This window comes from Rhodotorula toruloides (genome assembly GCF_000320785.1).
Source record: "Rhodotorula toruloides NP11 unplaced genomic scaffold Scaffold1, whole genome shotgun sequence".
In the NCBI taxonomy this organism is placed as follows: domain Eukaryota; kingdom Fungi; phylum Basidiomycota; class Microbotryomycetes; order Sporidiobolales; family Sporidiobolaceae; genus Rhodotorula; species Rhodotorula toruloides.
The window spans coordinates 642,939-667,573 of NW_015622961.1; the positions used below are offsets into that span (position 1 = coordinate 642,939).

Here is a 24,635-nt window from a genome sequence, read left to right on the forward strand (position 1 = left end):
GAGTCAAATTACAAAGGACGGACTCCTTCATACGCGTTGCGGAGGAGCGCAAGCAGCTTCTCCTTCTTCAGCGGGGCAGGATTCGGGCTGGCCCATGCGACAGTCAGCCTTCGGTCGTAGGCGTCTGCGGATGCAGGAGTATGCTCACTAAGGCGCGCTGGCAGCAAGCTCCGCTGCTCGCTCGAGGTCCTCCTCCTTGAAGCCGAGTGCCTTGAGCGAGTAAGGCGCACCGTTCTCCTTCGCGAGGTCGTACAAGCCTTGGGAAGCGTTTGCCACGCCGAGCGCTTTCGCGACGCTTGAGACGGCATCTGCCGCGAAGGGTGCGTTGTAGGCGACGGCGTGAGGGAGAATGACGGTGTGCGTTTCGGCGTGCGGCATGTTGAAGGAGCCTCCGAGAGTGTGGCACTGTGTCGGCGAAGTATGTCAGCTGGTGTAAACCGAGAGAAGGAAAGCTTTAGTGAATTCGCAGGGATACCACTCACGAGCTTATCTGCGGAAGCCACCAACGAGTCAAGCGCGAGCTTCAGAAACTACTGAAAATTTTGAAGACCGCACGCACGATGTAAGCTCATCCCGACAGCACCCAAGCAGGTTCCGCACGCCCAGGCGCCAAAAAGCGCATCCGCTCTTCCGTCCTTGGACTGCGGGCCAGCTTTGATGAGCGGCAGCGAGCGAGCAATGGCTTTGATGCCCTGGATAGCGAGGCTCGAGATGATCGGGTTTGCTTCGACGGCCCAGAGGGCTTCGACGGCATGGGCGATTGCGTTGAGGCCGGAGGTAACCTTGGGAGAAGCGAGTCAAAAGGGGCGAATGGGAGGATAAGGAGAAACAGATTCGCATGCGTCAGTGTCGTTTAGCTTGAGCGGAGAGGGCAGTAGCGGCGGAACTCACGGTCATTTGAGGGGGGAGAGAGAGTGTCAACTCGACGTCGTAGACGATGGCTTCAGGCAAGACCTGCTTCTAGAGGTGTCAGCACGCCTCTAGAAGCTGCGCGAGCGGAAGAGACTCGCCTTCATCGTCTTCTGCGTCGTCTTGAGCGGTTTTCCGTCTTTGCCGACCTCCGTCTGCCCGATGATGGGTGTTGCTTCCGAGCCAGCATCTGCCGTAGCCACAGATAAGCGATAGCTCGCTCGCGGGATGGACGGTCAACGCACAAGTCGTAGGAATGGCGACAATCTTGAGTTTGGCGGAATTAGCCGAGTGAAGCGCTAGAGCTTTTGCGAGACCGATGGTCGAGCCGCCTCCTACAGCGACCTGTTGACCGAAGGATGCAAGACATCAGCGCGGCAAGCAGAAAGCAAAGCAGCCGGACGCACACAGCAGTCCGCGCCCAAAGCCTTCGCCTGAGCGAGAGCATCAAGGGTGACCTCAAGCGGCGTATGCATGGCTGCTTTCGAGTAGATGCCAACGTTTAGGTCTCCCTGCGAGTCAAAAGTCAGCTCCTGTATTTTGCGGATCAGGACGAAGAGTAGATCGACGCACCAAGTCTGCCTGGACTTGCTCGCCGGCAGCAACCTGCTGCGGCGTCGTCAGGACAAGCGCTCGACTCTGCGTTCGACGAACATAGCGTGACTAACTCTTCAGCGGCTGCCTAGCCTTGCGCGACTCACGCAACCGAGCCGGGTCACCTCCTGCGCAACCTGCTTGGCCGTTCCAAAGCCAAAGACGACGCGCGCGGGAAGCGCAATGTAGACGAAGGGCTGCATGCTTGCGAGAGCAGTCGCAGCTGGAGCAGGAAGCGTACAAGCATGTCGTCGTCGACGATGGCGGAGACGAGCGCGATACGGAGCCGGGCAAGGACGACCGGCGAAATCGAGGTCCGTGTGGTCCTCCGCGCCGACTCCTCCTTCGCTGTCTTTGCTTCGCTTGAGCCTGGCTGCCTTCCTGCATCCCACTTGCACAGCATTCGAATGATGACAGCTACTCCGGCCCAGCCCACTCCCGAGCAGAAGAAGGCGAGGCGCTCCTTGGTCCGCGTCGAGCTCGCCAACGGCGCTGACTTTGATTCGCCCCTGCAGGTTGGAAAAGCCGTTGCTGAAGCTATCAAGAACGGTGCACCCAGTATCGACCCCGTGCGTGCCGTCCTCGCGCAGAGAGCTCGGGGACTGCAAGTTGACCTTCGCAAACCACCATTCGGCGGTCCTCCTCGTTGTGCAGGCACTTCTTCCTCGTCTGCGAGACCTTGGACCGCTCAACATCACGGAGAATGTGCATGCCATCAACTCGATGTGCCCAAATCCTCGGTGATTCCCGTCACTTCCAAAACTTCTACATCTCGCATCCCTGCGTAGCCAGACGAGGCTGACGGTCTCGCGCCTTTGTCGGTGCGACAAACAGACAAAAGTTCGTCTTCGAGAAGCTCGTCACGCACCTCCACGACTTTACCCGCGAAGTGAGCCTGACGACCGAAGAGTGGATGTGCGTTGCTCAGCCCCGAGGTCACGTCTGGACGTCGCAATGTAGAGGCGTATTGACTGCTGTACTGATGAATTCATCGCTTCACCTGCGGCAGGCTCGCCATCGAGTTCCTCACAGCGACAGGCAAGATCTGCTCCGACATCCGGCAAGAGTTCATCCTCCTCTCCGACATTCTCGGCCTCTCCTGCCTCGTCGACAGTATGAATCATCCCTCAATGCCGCCGGCGACCGAGGGAACAGTCCTTGGACCTTTCTTCACGCAGGATGCGGCGGATGTGAGTCTTTCACTTTCAGCTGTGAATGCCTTCGACTGACGCTTATGTTTGTGCAGCTCAAGGCTGGCGAGTCTATTGCTTCGGAAGGAAAGGGAGAGTACATGTGGTGTGAAGGGCGAGTCCTCGATACACAGGGCAACCCTGTGCCGAACTGCACCATCGAAACCTGGGAGACGGACAACGAAGGCTTGTGCGTGACCGTCTCCTTTTTGCGCTGTAGCCTCCGCTCACATTACTTTGACCCAGGTACGATACGCAATACGAAGGCCGCACTGTTGCCGACTGCCGCGGTCGCCTCAAGTCGGATGCGAATGGGTACTACAGCGTGCGTTGGATTCATTGCCATACTCAACTCCGTTGCTCAAGCCTACATGACTTTCATGCAGTATCGTGCGGTCTTACCGACGCCCTACCCCATCCCCAACGACGGACCCGTCGGCCGCCTCCTCAAGACCCTCAATCGCCATGTCTTCCGCCCGGCCCACCTGCACACGATGCTTGTCGCCAAAGGCTACGAGACGCTCATCACCGCGCTCTACTTCAAGGGTGACCAGTTCCTCGAGTCGTGAGTCTCCCCATTGGCCGAAGCCTTGTCAGAGCTGACCCTCTCCTCCATCCCTCCCTCCCTCCCCACACGCTTTCGCGCTACGCTTACCCAGTGATGCCGTCTTCGGGGTCAAGTCCTCGCTCGTTGTCGAACCCAAACTTGTGACGGATGAGACCAAGGCCAAGGCGCTCGGGTTCAAGCATGGTCCGTACTGGCACCTCGAGAAGGACTACGTCCTCCTCACCCTCAAGCAGGCGGACGAGCAGAAGCGCAAGAGCTTGAAGAACTACTATTCGTCCTTGAAGTAGCGTGGAAACTTGAAGAAGCTCAGAAACGAGATCGCAGGGTTGTGTCGCTCGATGCGCCAAACCCGCGTGTGACCGTCCTGTTGTCCGAGATGCTGGATCTGGCGGCGAGTCGGAATGGTAGCGAATGGCAACTACACAAGCAGAAGAGCGCTGGTCCTCTGCCTCCGTCGGGGCAGTTGTCGCACCGATGAGGAATTGGCGAGGCTGGAGTAAGCGCTGGAGGGCTCGTGGCGCTGCGAGTGGCTCGGCGCAAGCTGACTGAGTAGGAGCATGTGGTTCGTATTGCCTGGCGCGGTTTCAAGGTGGAGTGCGCCAGCTTTGGCCTGTGCGGAACCCTCGACAGCGCTGGTCTGCCGCCTCCCCTCACACTGCTCCGGCTCTTGGCGATGTCTGCTATCTTCAACAGCATAGACACAGCTCAACGTTCGCAGGAGGGCACCGGCGCGGCGGGCGAGGCGACGGGTCGAGGACAGTCGCGACGCGGAACCGGGAGTGGGGAGGACGAGGAGGGGGAGGGGGCGTCGCGAGGGCGCGGGAAGGGCCAGCGTGCGCCGCTAGCCAAGCAGGCGTGTGTGCGGTGCAGGACCATCAAGGTGCGATGCCAGCCGCAGGAGCCGGGCAACGGGAGATGCGTTCGTTGCACCCGACTCAAGTTTGATTGCGAGTGGGTCGAGCCGCAGAAGCGTGGACGAAGGGTGGGATCCAGCCGGTGCGTTTGAAGCGGTGTTTGTTGAGCTCGCCGGTTCTCACGAAGTCAGTGCTCGACAGGACATCGCAAGACTCGTCGAGCACTTCCGCTTCTGCCAATGCTGTGAGTGCTGTGATGGCGGGTGAGTCCTTCTTGCAAGCCAAGCGTAACGTCGGCTGACGAGAGCGTCTCAGACCCGCCGCTCGACAGCCTCGCACTTCTCGCCTCGACCGCTGCGCCAATTACCGGTTCAGCTTTCAGTGAACCCAGCTACGCATTCTCTGCGCCCGAACAGCACCAACCTGTTGCTTCGACCTCGAAGCAACCGTACATTCCGCCTGCTTCCTCGGCAACAGCTTTCTTTCCCGAATCTGCCCAGCTCCTCGAGCCGTTGCAAGCCCGATTCTCGCCCAACGCTTCTTCCCTCTTAAATGCGCCCGGCGGCGCCTCGCAAGGGACGCCCGAGACGACGAGTGACAGAGGACGACGCTCGTCGCCGCCTACGCTGTCAATGACCGAACTAGCGCAGGCCAAAGAGGCAGCTCTGCAGAACTTGACGTCGAACGCCCCGCCGGCGCGAGTGCGGCAACCTGAACCTATCGAGGTCCGCGAGTCGGATCCCATCGACATGCACGTGTTGAGCGAGCTGCAGGCGGGACAACTTTTCGAGCAGTGCGTCCGCCTTGAGCCATGCTGCTAGCTTGCATCGCTGACGACGGACGCGTCGCAGCTATCATACCAGAATGAACGCTTTCATCATCCTCCTCGACCCGTTCCTCCACACCGTCAACTACGTTCGAAACAACTCGACCGTGCTCTTCACCTCAATCCTCGCCGTCTCGGCAAAGTTCCTCCGACCCGACCTCTATCCAATGCTCATCTCCTCCGCAAGGCATCTCACCGGGCGCGCGATCATCGACGGCAAGGTCTCGCTCGGTCTGATCCAGTCAATCCTCCTGCAAGTGTATTGGAAAGAGCCTGAAGACCGCACGGCGTGGTTGCGGATCGGCGAGGCAATTCGGATGGGTGCGCTGAATACACACGAGTCAGATGGAGCCTCTATGACTCGTGGTGCTGACAGACCTTGGTCATCCGCAGGCTTTCAGCTTCACCTTCACGACTACCGAACGACGCCGCTTCCAGACGACGAGACCGAAGCGCGGCAGACGATGGACCGCGAGCGAACGTGGATAGATCTCTGCGTGCGCCACATTCTTGCCAAAGTTTCGCCGCTCATTGCTGACGAGCTCGGGACGTTTCGCAGGCCTTCGACCAGACTTTCTTCCTGCAAGGGAGCGCCGAGGATGACGCATATCACCAGGCGAGTTCGCTCACTAGATCTGTCCCCTGAAGTCAAGCTGACGACTCCCGCAATCGTAGACATGCATGATCCCGTATTTTCGGTGCGTCTGTCCCGCTGCAACAGACCGATGCTCAGCTGACTGACTTCGCCTACAGCATCAACGTAGCAGCCTGGCTCGAAGAGACGAAGCGATACGGTGTCGTCGACGACTTGGAACAAGGCGCAGATTTCGAGTGAGTCGCTAACTTGTGCTCGCTTCTGGGCTTCGACGCTGCCAATAGCTGCACTGAATGTCTCGAACTGATGCTATCGCATGTGCAGGTGGATGAAGGTGCAGCGTTTGAGCAAAGACATCGCTCGCGCTCCTGCCGCTAGTGCAAGATCGATCGCCCAGCACGTCCAAGGCTTGCTCGACGCCTCTTACGCTCGCTACCTTGAATCTTCATGTACGTCGGCTTGCATTCGAACTCTCGCTCTTTAGCTAATCAATTGATGGCGCAGCTTCGGACGCGTTCGCCGTCGGCAGCCGGTCCTGGATTCGAGTCAAGTGCGTTCCGCCTCACTAGCCAGGCGAGTCCGTCAAATTCACCCTCCCATCTGCAGCTTTTGGCTCTCAGCGGCCTCTCTCGCCTTTGCGCGAGCGATGCTCACGGCCGTCGGTACTGACAGCGACTGGACGGCGAAGTGGCTTCTCGCTTCGAGCGCCTTTGTCGACGCTTTCGAGATCGTCGCAAAGCACGGCTACATCGCGTACTGGCAGGACACACTCGGTATTACGCTCTTCACGATGGGCGAGTTCTGCCTCAAGGTGCGTCGCTCGTTATCCTCTACGCAGACTTCTGCACAAGCGCTCGAAGACCACGCATTCACGCTGTCTGCGTCTATAGATATTCGCAAAGCTCTATCCCGGTGATCAGCACGCTATCTTGGGCTGGATGGAACGAAGTGAGTCGCAACCTCCGAGTATTCCCCTTGCCGGCTGGATGGTCGGCTCCTTAAGTACGCTGACACGGCTGTTTCAGTTTATCGTGCCTGTGAAGCAGCCTCAAGCGATACGAACTCAACCGCAGCCTTCATCTGTCGCTTTTTCCAGTCGTGCATCCGCGTCGTCTGCTCGCCTCCGGCTTCGACCGACACAGAAGGATCCGGCGCAGTCGCTGCAGGCGTCGCAGTTATGCCTCCGCCGCCCGCACCCGCACAGGTCCGTCCTGTCTTACGCGCTTCTCGATTGTAGTGATCGCTCACCGACGTTATCACCCAGTCGCACGACGGGTTGTTCGCAAAGCATGCCGCCTTCTCGATCGGCGACAACCTCGACTCGTCGTACTGGTGCGCAGACTCTCGCTTGCGCCGTTGGCAACTGATGAAACGCCCTCTGACGCCGTCCTCTGTCTCCTCAGGGAATCGCTCTTGCCCGGCATGACAACGGACTGGAGCTGGCTTGAGCAACCCATGGAGGACCTGGTGCAGACCTGAAACGCGAAGGTCTGGAGCAGTCCGCAACTCTTGCGAGAGGAGAGTAACAAAACCGTCCACTTCCGTTCGCCCGCCTGACGATCCACAACGACAGTGTAGAGACCTTTACCACGCTGTACATCTGCTACACGCAAGTAACGAGGTGGACGCTCGTCGTCAGCTCCCCACCTCGTCGTCGACGCCCGATCGAGCCGCCCTCCTCTTCGTGCTGCCACTCTCGCTCGCTCGCTGGGAAACAGACTCGCCGCCAAGACCCAGCTGTACCGACAAGTCGAGCGACCTACGTCCTCGCCGCCCGCGATGCTCCCTCTCGCCCCACTCCTCGCCATCTCGCTCATCGCTTCCTCCTCCTCGCTCGAGCAGACTTCGCTCACAGCAGGGTCACTCTTCGCAATCCCATCGAGGCCACCCGAGTGTCCGCCTTGCAACCCTTTCAACTGCGTCCTGCCCGCTTTCTCCTGCTTGAACAACGGTGCGTCCCCGCCTTGTCCCTCTCATCCGCCGTAGGAGAGGTCGAGCTGACGTGGGTTGAGTGACGATCGCAGGCGAATGCAACGACTACAACGGACAATGTATCTGTCCCCCCGGTTTTGGCGGCGAAGACTGCTCGAAGCCTCGTGCGTCCCGTCCCCGTCCTTCCGCAGGATCGAACTGATCAATGTCACGGTGCAGTGTGCGGATCGCTGGCGGACGGGTCGGAGAGGTATCCCCGCGAGGGCGATACGTGCGAGTGCAAGGACGGGTGGGGAGGGATCAACTGTAACGGTGCGTCGCGCTCGCGTCTCCTCGTCCTTCCGAGTCTCCGAGCAAGCGACTGACGTCCGGAGTCACGGCGGCGACCATAGTCTGCGAGACGGACGAAGCGTGCGAAGACCTCCTCGCCCGCGACCCCGCTTCGTCACTCCGCCCTTCGGGGCCGAAGGAAGACGACCTCGACAAGGCTGTCTGCTATAAGGAGGGCTACGGCGTCAAGGAGGTATACCAGATGTGCGACGTCACCAGTGAGTTCGACTTCGGTTCGTCTGACTCGGTGACTGGGGAAGGCGACTGACGAGGACGCTCGAGCAGACCGCAAGATCCTCGACATGCTCCCCAACCGCCCTCCACAAGTAACATTCACCTGCGACATGCCCTCCCAGACCTGCGGCTTCCAATTCTGGATCGGACGCGTCGAGTCGTTCTATTGCGGCCTCGACAACTGCACGGTCAAGCACGACGTTGGGTTCGAGGCGAACTCGACAGAGTATAGGTGTGAGAAGGTGAGGTGCGCTTGCATTCCGGGGAGGATGCTGTGCGGCGAAGATGGGAGTGTCGGTGCGTTTCGCTTCCCCTTCTTCCACTTCTCGCCGATCGCCTCGCTCACCCTCCTAATTCACACGCTCGCAGACATCTCCGACTTCCTCTCGGAAGAGATCACCGGTCCCGGCAAGTTCACAACCCGCACAGGCGAGGCGTCGCGCTTCGAAGAACCAGCGATGAACCAGCTTATCAACGATATCTTCGGGGATACGTACATCACCCTCAACTGCAAGAGTGGAGAGTGTCTGAGGCTGGGGGACGTGCCGGGATTTGTGGTGAGATCCGCATCTCGTGCCGTCTGAACACGAAGGGTTGGCTGATGGAGTTCCTCGGCCTCGCAGCGCCCGCCGAAGCCGACTTCGAGGACTTGGGTCGTCTTGAGCATCGTCGCCGTCGTTGCGGTCCTGCTGCTCGGCCTGTTCCGTGCGTTCTGGCCTCGGAGCTCCGCGCCGGTTGCGAAGCTGACGCACTCGAGTTTCGCAGTCTTCTGGTACCTCGGTCGCGGCAGCACCTCTTCAGTCGAGTACTCCTTCCTCGGCGGCCGCATCCGCCTCCCTATGAACGGCCACTCGTCGCCCTCCTCCAGCGGCGCCGACGCCAGCAAGTCCCTGCTCGAAGACCACGTCCCCGCCGCCCTGCAATTCTCCAACCTCTCCTACACCCTTCCCTCCTCGTCAGGCGGCCGCCGCGTCCTCGATTCGATCACCGGCTCCGTCCAGCCAGGCGAAATCATGGCCGTCCTCGGCGCTTCGGGCGCCGGGAAATCGACGTTCCTTGACCTTCTCGCACGCAAGTCGAAGCGCGGGACGGTCGAGGGCGAGATACTCGTCAATGGCCGACATGCGTCAGAGACGGAGTACCGCCGCGTTGTTGGCTTTGTCGACCAGGAGGACACCCTTATGGGTACCCTAACCGTCTACGAGACGGTGCTGTACTCTGCGCTGCTGAGGTTGCCGAGGGAGATGAGCTTCGAGGATAAGAGGTTGAGGACGTTGGAGACGATGCATGAGTTGGGGATCTTGGGGATCAGGGATAGTCGAGTTGGCGAGAGCGGGGCGAGGGGGATCTCGGGCGGTGAGAAGAGGCGCGTGTCGATCGCTTGCGAGTTGGTGACAAGCCCATCGATCCTCTTCCTTGACGAGCCGACCTCGGGTGGGTTGTCGCCTTTCCTACTCGTTGCTGCCAGGCTGATGACTTTCGCCCCCGCAGGCCTCGACTCCTACAATGCATTCAACGTGATCGAATCCCTCGTCCAGCTTGCCCGGACCTACAAGCGCACAGTGGTTTTCACGATCCACCAGCCGCAGTCCAACATCGTCGCCCTCTTCGACAAGCTCATCCTCCTCGCGCATGGCAAGGTCGTCTACTCGGGACTGGCGGAGGCGAGTCAGGCGTACTTGGATAAGATTGGGTGCGCGTGTCCGCCTGGGTTCAATATCGCCGACTACCTTAGTACGTTCGAGCGCCCTCCCTCGCTCATGTGGAACTCCCGCCTGACGGATCTCGTCTGCGCAGTCGACTTGACGATGCAGAACGAAAAGTCGTCGGCCTCGTCGGATGCATCAGTCGAGGACGCCTTGATCCAGCTCGACGGTTCCAGGCGCGACCCCGAACTCGGCGTCGGTTCTCCCGCACGTCGGTCGACTGGGGCTCCTTCCATCGACGGCGACGAGACGGAGCTCGAGACGCGCAACGGATCAGTTCGGTCGAACGCCAGCAACGGCCTCAAGCGGTTCCTGCCCTCTTCCCTCGGCGGTACATCGACTCCTTCCGACCAGCCCGCTCCGCCACCTCACATCGCTCGCCTCGTCGACGCATATTCATCGAGCGACGTCGCTCGCTCCACGCGGGACGAGATCGCCGCAGCCAAGCGGGACGCCGCACGAGGCGCAGGAGGCGGAACGGCGGACGGCGCAAACGGCGCGATGATCTTGCGGAACTACAAGCGCGCGGGTTGGTGGAGCCAGTTCACGATTCTGAGCGGAAGGAGCTTCAAGAACTTGTACCGCGACCCGATGCTCATGTTGTCGCACTATGCGGTGGCGGTCATCGCTGCCGGTGCGTGACGCTCCCTTCTTTGCTAGGCTGCTTAGTTGCTGACGCTGACTTGGAACTTGCAGGCATCTGCGCTTTCCTTTTCCGCGGCTTGACGTAAGGGCTTCCCTGGCGCATCTTCTTTCTGCGTGCCAAGCTGATTCCCTTCGCTGCGCGACAGCCTCGACATCCCCGGCTTCCAGAATCGCATGGGCCTGATCTTCTTCGCCCTCGCCCTCTTCGGCTTCGGCTGCCTCACCACCCTCGCGACCTTCTCCTCCGAGCGCCTCCTCTTCACGCGGGAGCGCGCCAACGGGTACTACAACCCGCTCACCTACTTCGCCGCCAAGCTCCTTTTCGACGTCATCCCTTTGCGAGTCATTCCGGCATTCGTCTTCGGCGCGATCGTCTATGCGCCGGTTGGACTCGTCCCGGAAGTCGTCTCGTTCTGGCGGTTCATCCTCGTCCTGGTCTTGTTCAATCTGTCGGCGTCGAGCGTCGTCCTCCTCCTCTCGATTGTCATCAAGAACGCGGGAGTCGCCAACCTCGTCGGCAGTCTCGTCATGCTCTTCAAGTGGGCTAGACTTTCCACCTTCTCCCGCTGCGACCAGGACTGACAGACTGTTCCGCAGTCTCCTCTTCGCCGGCCTGCTCATCAACCGAGACAAGCTGCCGTGGTTCCTCCAGTGGCTCGAGACGTTCTCGTTCTTCCATGCGGCATTCGAGGCGCTCCTCGTCAACGAGGTCCGGTACCTGCAGCTCAAGGACCACCGCTGTGCGTTCACCTTTTTCTTCACTTCAAGACATCATGCTGAGCTTGAGATGGCTACACAGACGGCGTCGACATCGAGGTCCCCGCCGCAACCATCCTATCCATGTTCGGCTTCCAGGCGCAGGTTCGTCCCCTTTCCCTCCTCTTCTGCCCTCGCCTCGTCCACGTCGTTAACACTTCGCGCCCGCAGGCCTTCTGGTTCCCCGACGTCACCCTCCTCCTGTGTTACTTCGGCGGCTTCACCATCCTCTCGTATCTCTCGCTCGTCCTCTTCGTCCGCGAACGACGCTAGACTCTCATCGCCCTCCTTCTGTGCATAGACAGAACTCGACCCTTGTTCTGCATTACCATCTGTTGCACTATCGCCCTTTAAGGATGATTCGGGGAGGAGGAGATGGGCTTCTTGCGCTCCTCAGCGTCTTCTTCGTCGACCGGCTCTCCTACGGATAAATTGGGAGTCTTGACGTATCATACAACGCTTGATGCACCCAAGTAAGCACTTTAAGTGAGCGCGAGAAATCACCTTGGCGCCGCTTCCTCCTGCTCTTCCTCATCGCGTACTGCTCGTCTCGCCCTGCTTGCTTGCCCATGACCGCCGTCTACTGAATCGACAGATCCGCACAGCGACATCCAGCTCCCGGTGCGGCGCGCGCAGCTCGCTCAACACGGTCGAGCCTCCCCACTAACCGTCGCTCGCTCACGCACAGCTCGTCCAGCTCACGCCGAGACTCGCCGACCAGGCCAAATGATGAGCGGCACCTTCCAGCGCGCCGCAGACTCGGACGAGCGCCTGGCGGGGACACCGCAGCGTGTGGGCGCGGGCTTCGACGACTGGCGAGGCGAGGGCATCTCTCCACGTTCTCCCAACTTTCCGGTCGACTTGGGTGGATTGGGACAGTCGGGCATCGTTGAGGGAGGCCGGGACCATGATTTGAGGGCGTCCATCTCGCATGCTCAGGGGGTTCACGTCGCGGGAACAGCTGCTTCCCCGCCTGTCCGACGCAGCCTCTTGCCAGGTTCACCGATGGCAGGCGCTCTGCCATCAGTACCGACCTCGACAAAGTCGCCGAGACCCTCGACGTTCAGCGCCTCGTCGCCGCAGACGGAGCGCCATGTTCACGAGGCCTCGGCAGCGTCGCCGCGACGCAGCGAAGGAGGATTCGTCCTCACGGCAACCCCGCCTCGAACCAGCTCGATTCGGCATACCAGTTCAGGACAGGCTTCCTCGCCCCTAATTGCAGGCAGCGGCGGGACAGGCGCGGTGGAGCGAGGCGCCAAGTCAAGCACCGGATCGCTCTCGCGACGGAAACCGGCACCGCTCGACTTCTCGCACGACCGCTCGCCGGTTGCGTCAGCTGTTGAAGTCCAACAGGACCGAGGTCCGAGTAGCGCAACGTCTGCTTCGCAGCAGGACATCTCGCCGCGGTCGACACCTACGCTTCCGCAAAAGCAGGACACGTCCCTCGCCAGTTCCATCCAGTTCAATCCCATGAGCTCGCCCGTCATCGACATGTCGATACCCTCCCCTCGACTGGGACTTGCGGATGACACGCCGGAGAAGGACGACACCGTCGCCTCGGGCTCGTCTTTTCTCTCCTCCTCGACAGCGAGTTCGACGGGTCGCAGGGCGTATGTGCCGTCACGCCCAGCGGATCTGTCGTCTTCGACGTTCTCTCGCTCGCGCGACGGTCTCGCTCTTGGCCTGCCCTGCTCCGTGTCCGCCTCAGCCAACCTCTCTTCCCTTGCGGCCGCGCCGCTTTCGTCCTCCGTCACGTCCACCTCCTCTTCGCGACAAGCGCCCTCCATCACAACGTCCAACCCGTCCTCCCCTCTTACTTCTTCCGGTCTCACCGCCTACCGCAGTCCGTCAATCGCCGAACGAAGCGAATTCAGTCCGGTCGTCGACCGAGGACAGCTTGTCGGGCTTGGAGAGCTCGCGACTCCGAGGTGGACGAGCGAAGCGCTGGAGAGGCGGTGGGGCGCGGCGGTGTCTCCAGCTGAGGAGAAAAGCGCCAACTTTGCCTTTGCGGAACAGCTGCCGATGGTGCGTGATTTCCACTCTTTGTCTCGAGGACGCATCCTGACTCTCATAAACTGCGCAGCCGACCATCCATCAAGGCGGCGTCCTTGTCGACTCGCCGACCGTTGTTCGACCCGTGCCTCGTCAACCGCTTTCCCGCTCACTTGGCTCTTTCGACTCGCCGCATCGACCATTCCCAACTGCGCAGTCGCATGCTCTCGATCCTCCGCGTCCTTTTCCTACATCGGCTTCGTCAGCCAGCATCGCTCTTGACGCCTCCCCAGCCGGCTTGCTCGACTTCACCCCAGATCCGGCCGGTCATCGGTTCGGACCGCTTGACATCTCGTCAGCCGAGAGCAGCTCGGGCGTCCATGTCGCGTCACCGGTTGAGGCGGCAAAGGAAATGCCGAGGCGAAGAACGAGTTCGAGGCGGAAGAGTGCGGCGCCGACTGCATCGACGACGCTCGAGTCTAGCCAACCGTGGGCTTCGAGTGCCTCTGGCTTGGCGGATGGCGTTGTTGGACTCGGCTTCGACCACGAGATCGAAGCTGGGGCGTCGGGAGTCGAGGAAGATCTGGCGGCGAAGGCGCGACGGCGACAGTTGGCCGGGAGTATGGCCTCGACATCGAGCGCGAAGCGGACGACTCGCACGCTCTCATTCGACGGGAAGGCAAGCGCGAAGCACAGCCGCCGCCAATCAACGGGGCGAGGGTCCTTCGCGCACCTACCTCCGTCCCCAGCCGCATCCTCCGCCTCTCACGTCTTCACAGCGACGCCGTCTTCCGATCCCTCCATTCCCGCCCTCCCGCCAATCACGACTTTCCCGGCTTCCCCTCTCATCCTCGAAGGCCCCGCTTCTGCAGGCGGCGCTTCTTCCGTCTCAACGCCCTCAGGCCGGACACCCGACCATGCGCGCGTGTCCCGACACTCCTCTCACTCGCACCACTCGTCGCCGTCCATCATCGCCGCCTCCATCCTTCGGCAGACTCGCGAGCTGGAGGGCGTCGACGTCGACATCGAGCACGCCGCCGCGATTGACGAAGGCACCGCCGCCGCTCTCGCCAAACTCGACGGCATCAGCTCGCCCCGAATCGCGCGCACTTCCGGACCGTCAGCCGTGAGCGACACCCGCAGCAGGAAGTCCAGCCGGAACACCATTGAAGGCGTGGCCTCGTCGTCGAAACGGGACTCGAGCCAGAGCGCGAAGAGACGGACAAGGACGAGTACGAACGATTCGACGGGTGTTGCTTCACACGACGGCGCTCGCGGCGATGGCTCCGGTTCGAACTCGCGAGGTGCGAGTCGGAGCAGCAGTCCGGCCGGTCAGCCTATCGGTCAGGATATGAGTAACTCGGCAAGCTCGGCCTCGCCTGGTCGCTCGCCGCTCTCGGCATCTACGTCGCAGTTCCCCTCGTCGACAAGGTCAGGTCCAGCGGCGAGCCGCCTTTCCGCCTCGACGACGGCGGCCGACATCCCTTTCCTCGGCGCCGACCCGTTTAAGCGGACCTTGTCGTCATCGTCTGCGAGCGCAACGGGAACCGGTGGGACATCGTTCTCGGCGAGTGGATCCCTCGACTCGACGTCCGCCACCTCCTTCGCGACCAGGTCGCCAGCCTCGAAGTACCAGCGCAGCAGTATCGGAAGCGATGTCTCGTCTATCAACAGTGTCCTCGAGAACCGCCCTGGCTACGAACGTCGGCAGAGCAACGACGAAACCGCCCGCTCCGACAACATCCCGCCTGTTCCGCCGCTTCCGAAGGACTGGGACAGCTATCGACCGGCCGTCGCGGACATCTCGTCACCCTCATCGCAGACCCCTCATGCCATTAATTCGCGTACAGCGGCACCTGCCGCTGCCTCCCAGGGTTTGCACGCACCGCCCATGTCGGCGACGAGGACGACGTCGAGCAGTGGGGGCAGCGCTCTCGACGACTTCGCCACCCCTGCATCGCCGCCAGCAACGAGCGGAAGGCGGAAGTGGAGCATCTCGAGCGCCTTTCACAAGGCCACGAGAAGCCCGAAGATGAACGGCGTCAAGGAGTCGACTTCGTTCAGCGACCTGCAGTCGATTGCTGGCAAGCGCATCCGTAAGGCTTCGCTCGGTCAGGGCGGAGGTAGTGCTCTCCCGCGACGTCTCGCCGCATCGACAAGCAACCTCTCGACACTCGCGGATGAGCCAGCTCAGCAAGACTTCCCCTCTGCCGGTACGACTGGCTCCCTCGGTCGCGCCAGCATGCGCGGCAGCCAGATCCCGCCGTTCCTTCGAACTCGAACTTCCAGCCAGAGCAGCAGCAGCACGAGCCGCACGGCCCAATGGGCGGCCACCGGCGTTCCGCCGTCCGTCGTCGCCACGAGCCCAGGCAAGTCGCGCTCGAGCATTGTCAATCCGCGCCGTACTCCGTCCGGCATCCCCTTCTTCTCCCGCAAAGCGTCGAGCGGGAGCGGCGGGGAAGTCTCGACCACAACCCCGTCGCCCAACCTCGAGCAAAGCGGTTTTTCGACACCTGCTACAGACGAAAAGAGCGGTCGCAAGTCGATCCTCGGCCTCAATTTCCTTCGCTCAGGCGGTTCGAAGCGCGACAAGGAAAAGGGACTGCTCTCGCCGCCGTCTGCCAACCGTTCGACCTTCAGCGCGTCGACGTCCGTAGCGAATTCGGCAGCGCACCAGCAAGAGATCTTCCCGACCGTCACGGACGACTTTGGCCGGCGCGCGAGCCTGGCGGCGCCGAAGTCGACGACTTCGCTTCTTCGCAAGCGTGGCAAGGTGCGCCTTCCTGTCAGAGCATTCAATCTGCGTCGATTGGCTAACATCAATTCCCCTGCAGACCATCAGCTCTGTCGACCAAGGCGACGTTTTCCGGGTGCCGGATTCGGCCCAGCTGCCGCCGCTGCACATCAGCGCACTACCCGCTTCGACTGCGCGGCGTGTCGACTCGATGAGCCGATCGTCTGTCGCAGCGGCGCCAGTGCAGCAAACGCCTCGGACACGGACGAGCAGGCTTCAGGAGTCTGCCAAGATGAACTTGCCCACCATTGCAGGCTCGCCATCGACCCATGTTCTCCTCGGCACGGCTGCCAGGTCCAGCTCGTCCAGCGTCTCGCCGTCCACAACACCGCCGCCCAAGTCTCACACGCCGACCCGCATCCCACGCCTGAATCGTACGTCGGCGGCGGCGGCGACAAGCCCTCGCACATCTCCAGTCGGCCGCTCGCTTTCGAGCAAGCCGCCTACACGCCGGCTCAGCTCCTACGGGAATGGTCCGGCGGAGTCTGCGCAACAATCTTCACAGAGGGATCGTGACGGTCTCGGCGGTGCTCCACGGGCAGCCGCACCCACGTCAACTCTTGCCGAAAAGACGCAGTCAGCACGACGACGTGTCGAGTCCGACGCTACGCAGATCCCGCGCAGTCGCAGCACGAACTCGCGCTCGTCCTCCCTCAAGAGCGGTACCCTCGATGCTGTCGAGCTGTCGATTGCGTCGGAAGCCGCCTTCAATGCCTCTCGACACGCTCGAAAGGCGCCGGCAGTTACCGACGAGAAGCACATGCCGATCGAAACGCCGCGCCATCAGCCGCGCGTCACCTCGTTGTCCAGCTCGCTCTCGCGGCTTCCCTCGCAGGCCGTCACCTCCGAGTCTTCAAGCGCGAGCTCGACCCCGGCGATTGGGACTGCGACTCGTCGCAGCCTGCCGAAACCTGGCGAGTCTTCGGCATCGAGGCGGACGTCGGTACCTGCGTCGACGGATGCGCTCTCGTCCTCGCGCTCCGCCCGAACGCTCGGTAGCAAGATGGCTGTGCCTAGTCGCGTCAGCAAGTCCGCCTCGACAAGTACTCGACTCAGCCCAAGCACGACTTCTTCAGGCCGGTCGTCGGCTGCGAGTGGGACCTACGGCGAGGAAGACACGGTCCGCGGAGACGAGGAGATGGCAGCCTACGTTCGCCGGCAGATGTCGAAGAAGCTCGCATCCGGCATGTCGGAGGACGCCATTCGCAAGTTGTTCGAATTCCCCGACCCAACCGAGCCGCTCCCGCCTCTCAGTCCCGACGACGCCGTCTCGCTCTACTCGCGGTACCTCTCGCCGTACGAGAAGGACGAAATTCGGGAGTATCCGCGAATCTACTTTGTCGGCCCGAACTGCGAGAAGAAGCAGGCGACAAAGGAGGCCACCGCCAACAACTACGGCTTCGATGACGATCGCGGTGACTACCTGCTCGTCCCGCACGACCACATCCGGTACCGCTACGAGGTCATCGATGTGCTCGGGAAGGGCTCCTTCGGCCAAGTCCTGCAATGCAGGGATCACAAGACGGGCGACATGGTGGCCGTCAAGATCATCCGGAACAAGAAGCGGTTCCACCACCAAGCGCTCGTCGAGATCAAGGTTCTCGAGAACCTCGTGAAATGGGTGCGCGCGATCGCCTGATCCCCTCCTCGCTGCTGCTGACGGCGCAAGCTTCGCAGGACCCCGACGAGAAGCACTATGTGATCCGCATGGTCGACTCGTTCACGTTCCGCGGGCACCTTTGCATCGTCACCGAGCTACTCAGCATCAACCTATACGAGCTCGTCAAGGCCAACAGCTTCGCCGGCTTCTCGACGACCCTCATCCGCCGCTTTACAGTGCAGATCTTGCACTCGCTCATCCTCCTGCGTCACCACCGTGTCGTGCATTGCGACCTCAAGCCGGAGGTGGGCGGGTTCGCTTCTCCCCGTGCACCTTCGAGCGCTGAAACGTTTCCTCCCGCAGAATATCCTGCTCCGTCACCCCGCCAAGAGCGGCATCAAGGTCATTGACTTCGGCAGCAGTTGCTTCGAGAACGAGAAAGGTTCGTCCCTTCCACTTGCGCTCATCGGCGACAGAGACTGAGTGCCGTCCGCAGTCTACACGTATATCCAGTCGCGCTTCTACCGCTCGCCCGAAGTCATCCTCGGCCAGAACTACCACATGGCCATCGACGTGCGTTCGCGAATTTGTCCAGTTCTGCCGGCCTTGCGACTCACTCGCTCTCACGTCGCAGATGTGGTCGCTTGGCTGCATCATCGCCGAGATGTACACGGGGTACCCGATCTTTCCCGGCGAGAACGAGCAAGAGCAGCTGGCGTGCATCATGGAGGTGCTCGGCGTTCCCGACAAGTACCTCGTCGACCGCAGCTCGCGCAAGCGGCTCTTCTTCGACTCGACGGGTGCCCCTCGCCCAGTCGTCAATTCGAAAGGTCGCCGCAGACGCCCAGGCTCGAAGACGCTGGCCCACGTACTCAAGACGGACGACGAGCTGTTCGTCGACTTCATCGCCAAGTGCCTCGCATGGGATCCGGATCGCCGGCTCAAGCCTGATCAAGCGATGCGCCACCCTTGGATCGCCCAGTCGCGCTCAGGCGGGCAGTCGAGCATACCCGCACGGTCAAGTCGCACTTCGTCGACCCTCTCGGCCTCGACAAACAGTCGACACGCCTCGCAGGCTGGCCCGCCAACGATCGGCACGCCTCAGCGCCTCAAAGCGACGCAGCCGAGTTCGACTGCAACGGCTCCTGTGCCGCGCACGCGCACCATGTCTTCGGCGACCGCGACCGGCTCCGTCGCCCGCCTCGGCGTCAAGTCGTCACTTCCCGCCCCGACGCACCGCCACAGCGTCAAGTCGTGATCCTCGCCTATTCCCCCGCCGTTCTCTATCAGTCCGCTCGTTACTTCATGTCGCCACTCTTTTCGCATCGCCCGCAATATCCCGGAATTCTTGTCCTACGCGCTCTCGCCTCTCGTATGTCAACTGTACAGACGCTCTCCTGCATCATGATACCCTCTTGAGCGCTGAACGTTGCTGAGTATGCGAGTCGGTCGTTTCAAGGCGGCAGCGAAAGTACGAATCAAGCGAGCAGCGATCCAAGCGAGTCCTCCCTCCTCCTCCCTCTCTCCTCCAGGCCTTCGACGTCGCCCCTCAGTCCCTCGATGACCCGCCAGCGCTCGACATGGGCGAGCTCGCGCGGTGCCTCCTCGACTTCGTTCCCGTCTCGCCGAGCATGGCGTTCCAGCCGTCCTGCGCTGCGACACCGTCCGCAATCGTCTTCATGCGCGGCGTGCCGTCAATGGGACCGGCCGCGAGCTCGATCATGGCGGTGAAGAGCTGGGCCTGGAGGATCGTCTGCGAGGAGAGCGGGAGGAGACAAAGTTAGCGAGATTCACGAAGGAGGCGACTTTGACGCACGTAGCCATAGGCGTCCTTCGCGCCGCTATGGAAATTCCTCGGGAAGCGCTCGCAGCCGTCGTCGCCGACGCCGAGCCAGTCGCGGTGGTCCTGGATCTTGTCATCGATGGTGCGGAACTCGAGGGCGGCGTTGCCGGAGGCGAAGATGCGCTGTCGAGCCGCTCGTTAGCGCAGACGAGGCGAAGAGTACGAAGGAGAACTGACATGAAGCGTGTTGTAAACGAACTGCGGGTTGTGCTCGCGGGCTTCGAGGCGACGGCTGCGGGAAGAATGGTCAGCTTGCATTCTCGTTCCGGCTCCGCGCACACTCACTGCCTGAGCATCGCCGCAAAGTTCTGCCAGGTGAGCGGCCTCTCGACCTCGGGCGGGAAGTAGCGGTCGATCAGGCGCTTCGACGGGGTTGCCTGCGTCGCGACGTCCGTAGCTTGCGCAAATGGCGAGTTGTTGTCTTCGCGAGTGAGCGAGCCGTCGTGCTCGACGAGGTTGTGCACGCCGAGGTCGGAGAGGTCGAACCAGCCGCGGTCGCGCCAGAGAGGCTCAAAGGGCGAGAGGAGCTGGATGGCGAGCGTCGGGCTGAGGTCTGCAGGAGCGCGAACGTCAGTCCCGGCACCACGAGAAAAAGTCAACGCCTGACTCACTGTAGGCGTACTGGATGGCACTCGAAAGCTGGCTCGGGGTGAGGTGACGGCCATCACGCGGAATGATTCCGTGGTTGGCAAGGGCGTTCAAGGCGGGACACGGCGAGCGAGACCAGCCTTCTTCGTTCATCGGCTGCGAGATCTTTCCTTTGCGGAGCAAGCCAGACCAGTGCGTCCAGCTCCAGAGCCCTGCGCGAGCGGAGGATCAGCTTCATCTCGGCAGGATGAGCAGGAAAGAGGACGGACACTCGGGACTCCACTCCTTGCCAAGCCAGTTCGCCGTCTTGCACAAGCCCCACAGAAACGGGTAGTCGGCGAACGGAGGCGGGTTCGACGGGCTGAAGGCGGGAGGAGAGACGTCGCGGCCCTTCCTACTCGGCGAGACGAGGTTGAGGAGCAGGAGGACGAGGTCGCTCGTGTGGAGGGTGACGAGAAATGCGACAACCTTGAAGGCGTACAGGATGGTGTGGAAGAAGCGGAGAGAGGGGAAGATGGGCTGGGCGAAGGTGGGCGACTCCTCCTCGCCTGTGCGCAGGAAGCGTCAGTGTGGGCGTAGGGAGGGCGGGAGCTGCCTACCTACGCTGCCTTTGCGTCTCTGGAGCGGCCACCATGCTGGTCCGGACGCAATCTGCGACTTTGAGTGAAAGGGAGGAGGGAGAGAGCGGGATGCACGGGCGGAGCGCTTTGCAACTCGGTTGTATGGTCCTCCTCCGGCCTCCTGAGCGCAGTTACGACTGCGTGCACTGCCTCGGCGGCCTCAGCGGAAAATCCGGCAGCGGTTGAGGCGAGCGCGACAGGAGGCTCAGCTTGAGAAGGTCAGAGCGGGCGACAACGACGGCGGCGAGGCGGGCGGCTGCTAGAGCGCTTCGCAGGGCTCACTGATAGCTTGTACGGTCTCTCAGAGGTTTTCTTGGGCCCGGCTCGGCGCGGCGCCGGCTACGGTGTGGTGAGGGCGTCGCTGTCTGCCTCCGTCTTCGGCCGACGACCTCAACCTCTCGCAACTCGCCAATCTCGACGCTGGGCGGTCAAGCTAGCGATGGAGACAGACTACGATGTAGTCCGTGCTGGAGAAAGCGTCGATTGAGACGTTTAGCCGCGGGAACAGCGCTACGAAGAGGAAGGGCTAGGTACAGGCGGAAAGGGCGAAGCGGTAGCGGAAAGGTTGGCGGATTGGGAGATGCGGTGATGTGAGAAGCGTCCTTGGGCCGAAGACGACGTCTTACGAAGCCTGGTAGAGGCCGACGGCGACGGTGTAGCTGCGGCGAAGGCAAGCTCGAAGTCAGTTCAGGGTCATGAGGGGCACCTTAGCGAATTCCGGACTTCGTGATTAGTGACAAGTTGTACGGAGTGACGTAGACGTCACTGTCTGTCAACGCCACGAACGCGGAGTTCACGACCTGAGGTTGAGGTGGGAAAACGGTGCCGTTGGGGACGACCGCCGACGCCGAATGGTTCGAGATGTTCTGGAGCGGTGCGTAGGTGACGTTGAGCTGGTCGATGAAGGCCATGAACTTGGGTTCACCGGCCAACGACTGCGTCTTGTAGAGGCCGTCGTAGCCGACCGTCTTGTTGAGCGGCTCCCAGGTGAACTGGATGGTACGGCCAGCGCCCTCCGTGAGCGTGTAGTTCGAGTTGATGCCCGGCTGGCCGTCGAGCGCGTACGGCTGGTTGGTGATGTTGATGAGAGGGAAACGAGTAAACTCGATCCTCGGGTTGTTGGGAGGGCAGCTCTGAATGTACGGCGAGAGGAGCGTCCAAGCGTAGGACTGGGGGAGGCCGGTCTCGAACCACTCAGGCATAGCGGGAAGACCCTGCGAAGAAGAAGGGAGGGTCAGCGGAGGAACAAGGGGAGACCAGCGACGGCGAAGGGCGAGCGAACGCACCTGGAACTGGCGGAAGATCATCTGCTGGCGAGCCTCGGTCGTGATAGATTGGAGGAGGATCTGAGCAGCCGGGCGCGAGTCGAGCTGGCCGAGGAAACCGTAGACACCTGACGTGAGAAGGTCGAGGGTCAGCGAGGAAAAGGCTTCGAGAACGGCGAGAAGCGAGCGCACCGGCTTCTCCCCAGCGAGTAAGGAGCTGCGAGAAAAGGATAGCCTCCTTGACGGTGTTGAAGGGGTACTGGTAGACGCCTGTGAGGGGAAAGCGTCAGTACCCCGTCTAAGGCGAGCGATTCCTCGAGAATTTGCGCACATTGCTTCGCCGCGCGGTCGACGCCGAGCATCTGCAATACGATAAGGGTCAGAACCTTGGGGGAGTTCGACGTGAGACGTCAACTCACGTTGGTGATGGCGATAGCATGTCCAATCTCCTGGTCGGCCATGTGCTCGATGAGGAAGCGGTCGTCGGCGGTCAAGCCGGCAGCCTCAAAGTCCTGAGTCGAGAAGCGAGCGAGCATATTGTGGAAGAGGTCTGAAACGAGCGAGGGGTGAGCGGAAGCGCGTCAGAAGGTGTTGAGGCGACATACCGAGTTCGATGAGCTCCTGGTTGAGCGCAAGGTTGAGCGACTGGAAGTCAAAGTTGGACTCGACCTGGTAGGTCGGCTTGTAGATCAAGAGACCGCCGGCGGGCTGTCCAGGCCAAGCCATCGTCGTGTTGGTGCCATTCTTCGTCGGGTTGCCTGTCGACGTTGGGAAACCCGTCAACGTCGATCTGTGGCGGGGTTCGACGTTGAAACGCACCGAGGATGAGGTGGGCACCAGGGTAGGGCTCGGTACCGTTGGTGTACGTGACGTTCCACGACCCAGTGTTGTTGACGCCCTGCGGGATCGACTGAACGGTCGCGTTCAAGTACGAGGATCCGTTCGACGAGGACGGCACGACCTGGTAGGTGATGTTGCCGTTCGATCCCTGCGGAAGCGTGGCGTTGGCGGGAAGTCCGCTCCCACCACCTTGGCGGCGGAGGAGGGGAGAGGCGGAAGTCGTTCCGGCAAGGGCTGCCGCGGCGGTGAGCGACTTGAAGAGCATGGCTGTCGTTCAAACGTCGAGCAGGGGCTGTGAGGAAACAAGAAGAAGAGTGAGGTCGAGCAGCTTTTGCGAGACGAGACTCCGCAAACCTCGGAGGAGGAACGTCACGGCTCGACGCAAGGCATCGCCGAAGGGCGCAAGCGACACTGATCCGGTCGGCTCGCGACGTTGCGACGTGATCGGCGTATCATCCTCGTTACTAAAACCCCGCGAGCTAGGAGCGAAGGGGCAACTCGCCGCCGACGATGCGCCGCGAGAGGCTCGTCTCCCTCACTCCCGAGCCGCTGAATCTGCCCATCGCTGCGAAAAGAGCTGTATTTGACTCTGCCTCGCAAATCATAGCCCTTGCCGAGTGCACCACTCCTGGCGAACCCCACCTCGTCCTGCTCACCGAACTGGCGCTACCCTCGCCTCGTCCCATCGCGCCAGTCGCCTCGCTGCCACTGCTGGGCCACACAGGATGGAGCAGACAGTCACCGCCATCGCCGAGCGTGTCCTCGAGCGCCTGCGCAGGTGCGGAGCCCTGCTCCTCCCCATCCGGCGAAAACCCCAACTGATGACGGGATTGCGACTCGCCCAGGGTCCCGGCCGATCAGCGAGTGCTTGTCGGCATCGCTGGGTGAGTCTGTTCGCTCATCATTCGCCTCCTGTGCCGAACTCGCACGCTTGTCCTGCCCGCCTCGCCGCCCGCTCGCCATGCCTCGTCCGAGACGGCTTCTTCGCCGTACTGCGGGCGGCTCTGCGCGCACGCAATCGTCGCGATCAGATCAGATAGAACAACACTGACGGCTGATCTCGCTTTCGCAACGTTCGCTCGAACACTCAGCGTCCCCGGCTCCGGTAAATCGACGCTCGCCTACCCGCTCGTCGACCGCCTCAATGCCCTCCTCGGCGTCGCTGTCAAGGAGCCGGCTGAAGTCGACTTGGAGGATGTGATTGCTCAGCCTGGGAAGGAGAAGCCGGAGGAACAGGTCGCTGTCGCGGTCGGTTTGGACGGATGGCACCTGACGCGAGAAGCGCTCGACCGCCTCCCTGTTTGTGCTGCTGTCGCCCTCTCCTCCTTGACATCATGCTCACAGTCTCTCGCACAGGACCCCGCCGAAGCTCGACGCCGTCGCGGCGCAGCCTTCACCTTCGATGCCTCATCCTACGTCTCCTTCGTCCGTTCGCTGCGCCAAACGCCCTTCCCCTCATCAATCCCCTTCCCAACCTTCAACCACGCACTCAAAGACCCTCTCCCCTCTCCCTCCCCGATCCTACCCACCCATAGGGTCGTCGTGATCGAGGGATTGTACTGTATGCTCGATGTTGAGCCTTGGAGGGATGCGGCGGAGTTGCTGGATGAGAGGATTTGGGTCGAGATTGAGAGGAGTGTGGCGAGGGAGAGGTTGGTCAAGAGGCATTTGCACACGGGGGTTGAGACGGTGCGCGAGGAGGCGGAGAAACGGGGTGCGTTCGACTGAATTTCCGTACGCTGTTTCGGCGCGGTGCTGACACTCTCGGGAGGAGCAGTCGATTTGTCGGACATGCTGAACGGCGACTATATCCGCGAGCACTTGTATTCACCGACGCAGGTCGTCGAGACAGTTCACGATCCGGCGTTCGCGACAGCGGCGGTTCGAGCGTGACAGAGCACTCGTAGCGAAACGCAACGGTGAGGACTGTATTGGGATAGATCGTATTGTTACA

At 61.6% G+C, this 24,635-nt stretch overlaps 8 protein-coding genes across 8 annotated transcripts; 5 read left to right on the forward strand and 3 right to left on the reverse strand.

Moving 5' to 3' along the window:
• Nucleotides 1-8: 8 nt before the first annotated feature.
• RHTO_00263 (iron-containing alcohol dehydrogenase) lies at nt 9-1,706 on the reverse strand (the record flags this gene model as incomplete). The annotated part of the gene is made up of 10 exons (XM_016413947.1): nt 9-87; nt 149-405; nt 483-490; nt 560-782; nt 892-954; nt 1,059-1,099; nt 1,155-1,254; nt 1,317-1,421; nt 1,483-1,548; nt 1,611-1,706. 10 exons carry the CDS (start codon nt 1,704-1,706, stop codon nt 9-11), a joined length of 1,038 nt encoding a protein of 345 aa, XP_016276954.1.
• Nucleotides 1,707-1,748: 42 nt separating this feature from the next.
• RHTO_00264 (intradiol ring-cleavage dioxygenase) lies at nt 1,749-3,548 on the forward strand (the record flags this gene model as incomplete). The annotated part of the gene is made up of 9 exons (XM_016413948.1): nt 1,749-1,817; nt 2,019-2,072; nt 2,158-2,243; nt 2,338-2,418; nt 2,513-2,693; nt 2,750-2,883; nt 2,940-3,018; nt 3,080-3,258; nt 3,353-3,548. 9 exons carry the CDS (start codon nt 1,749-1,751, stop codon nt 3,546-3,548), a joined length of 1,059 nt encoding a protein of 352 aa, XP_016276955.1.
• An 823-nt stretch (nt 3,549-4,371) lies between these two features.
• On the forward strand, nt 4,372-7,015 carry RHTO_00265 (transcription factor; the record flags this gene model as incomplete). The annotated part of the gene is made up of 14 exons (XM_016413949.1): nt 4,372-4,378; nt 4,431-4,908; nt 4,967-5,262; nt 5,335-5,438; nt 5,501-5,561; nt 5,617-5,643; nt 5,706-5,772; nt 5,861-5,985; nt 6,041-6,086; nt 6,143-6,347; nt 6,427-6,484; nt 6,562-6,740; nt 6,801-6,868; nt 6,940-7,015. The coding sequence occupies 14 exons, from the start codon at nt 4,372-4,374 to the stop codon at nt 7,013-7,015; spliced, it is 1,797 nt and encodes a 598-aa protein (XP_016276956.1).
• Nucleotides 7,016-7,315: 300 nt separating this feature from the next.
• On the forward strand, nt 7,316-11,412 carry RHTO_00266 (ABC transporter; the record flags this gene model as incomplete). Its single annotated transcript, XM_016413950.1, has 15 exons — nt 7,316-7,487; nt 7,561-7,632; nt 7,688-7,780; nt 7,861-8,016; nt 8,084-8,329; nt 8,402-8,589; nt 8,656-8,737; nt 8,798-9,466; nt 9,524-9,766; nt 9,830-10,372; nt 10,435-10,465; nt 10,530-10,922; nt 10,981-11,123; nt 11,183-11,244; nt 11,311-11,412. 15 exons carry the CDS (start codon nt 7,316-7,318, stop codon nt 11,410-11,412), a joined length of 3,195 nt encoding a protein of 1,064 aa, XP_016276957.1.
• A 453-nt stretch (nt 11,413-11,865) lies between these two features.
• On the forward strand, nt 11,866-18,783 carry RHTO_00267 (dual-specificity tyrosine-(Y)-phosphorylation regulated kinase; the record flags this gene model as incomplete). Its single annotated transcript, XM_016413951.1, has 7 exons — nt 11,866-13,164; nt 13,223-15,904; nt 15,966-17,546; nt 17,603-17,830; nt 17,889-17,967; nt 18,022-18,098; nt 18,160-18,783. 7 exons carry the CDS (start codon nt 11,866-11,868, stop codon nt 18,781-18,783), a joined length of 6,570 nt encoding a protein of 2,189 aa, XP_016276958.1.
• Nucleotides 18,784-19,074: 291 nt separating this feature from the next.
• Nucleotides 19,075-20,590, reverse strand: RHTO_00268 (chloroperoxidase-like protein; the record flags this gene model as incomplete). Its single annotated transcript, XM_016413952.1, has 7 exons — nt 19,075-19,278; nt 19,342-19,491; nt 19,546-19,600; nt 19,654-19,921; nt 19,980-20,168; nt 20,226-20,504; nt 20,560-20,590. 7 exons carry the CDS (start codon nt 20,588-20,590, stop codon nt 19,075-19,077), a joined length of 1,176 nt encoding a protein of 391 aa, XP_016276959.1.
• Nucleotides 20,591-21,198: 608 nt separating this feature from the next.
• RHTO_00269 (protein Rds1) lies at nt 21,199-22,946 on the reverse strand (the record flags this gene model as incomplete). Its single annotated transcript, XM_016413953.1, has 8 exons — nt 21,199-21,235; nt 21,300-21,790; nt 21,863-21,969; nt 22,034-22,111; nt 22,173-22,203; nt 22,261-22,391; nt 22,447-22,599; nt 22,661-22,946. 8 exons carry the CDS (start codon nt 22,944-22,946, stop codon nt 21,199-21,201), a joined length of 1,314 nt encoding a protein of 437 aa, XP_016276960.1.
• A 460-nt stretch (nt 22,947-23,406) lies between these two features.
• Nucleotides 23,407-24,574, forward strand: RHTO_00270 (kinase-related protein; the record flags this gene model as incomplete). Its single annotated transcript, XM_016413954.1, has 5 exons — nt 23,407-23,459; nt 23,527-23,565; nt 23,773-23,980; nt 24,038-24,395; nt 24,459-24,574. The coding sequence occupies 5 exons, from the start codon at nt 23,407-23,409 to the stop codon at nt 24,572-24,574; spliced, it is 774 nt and encodes a 257-aa protein (XP_016276961.1).
• Between the last annotated feature and the right edge of the window lie 61 nt (nt 24,575-24,635).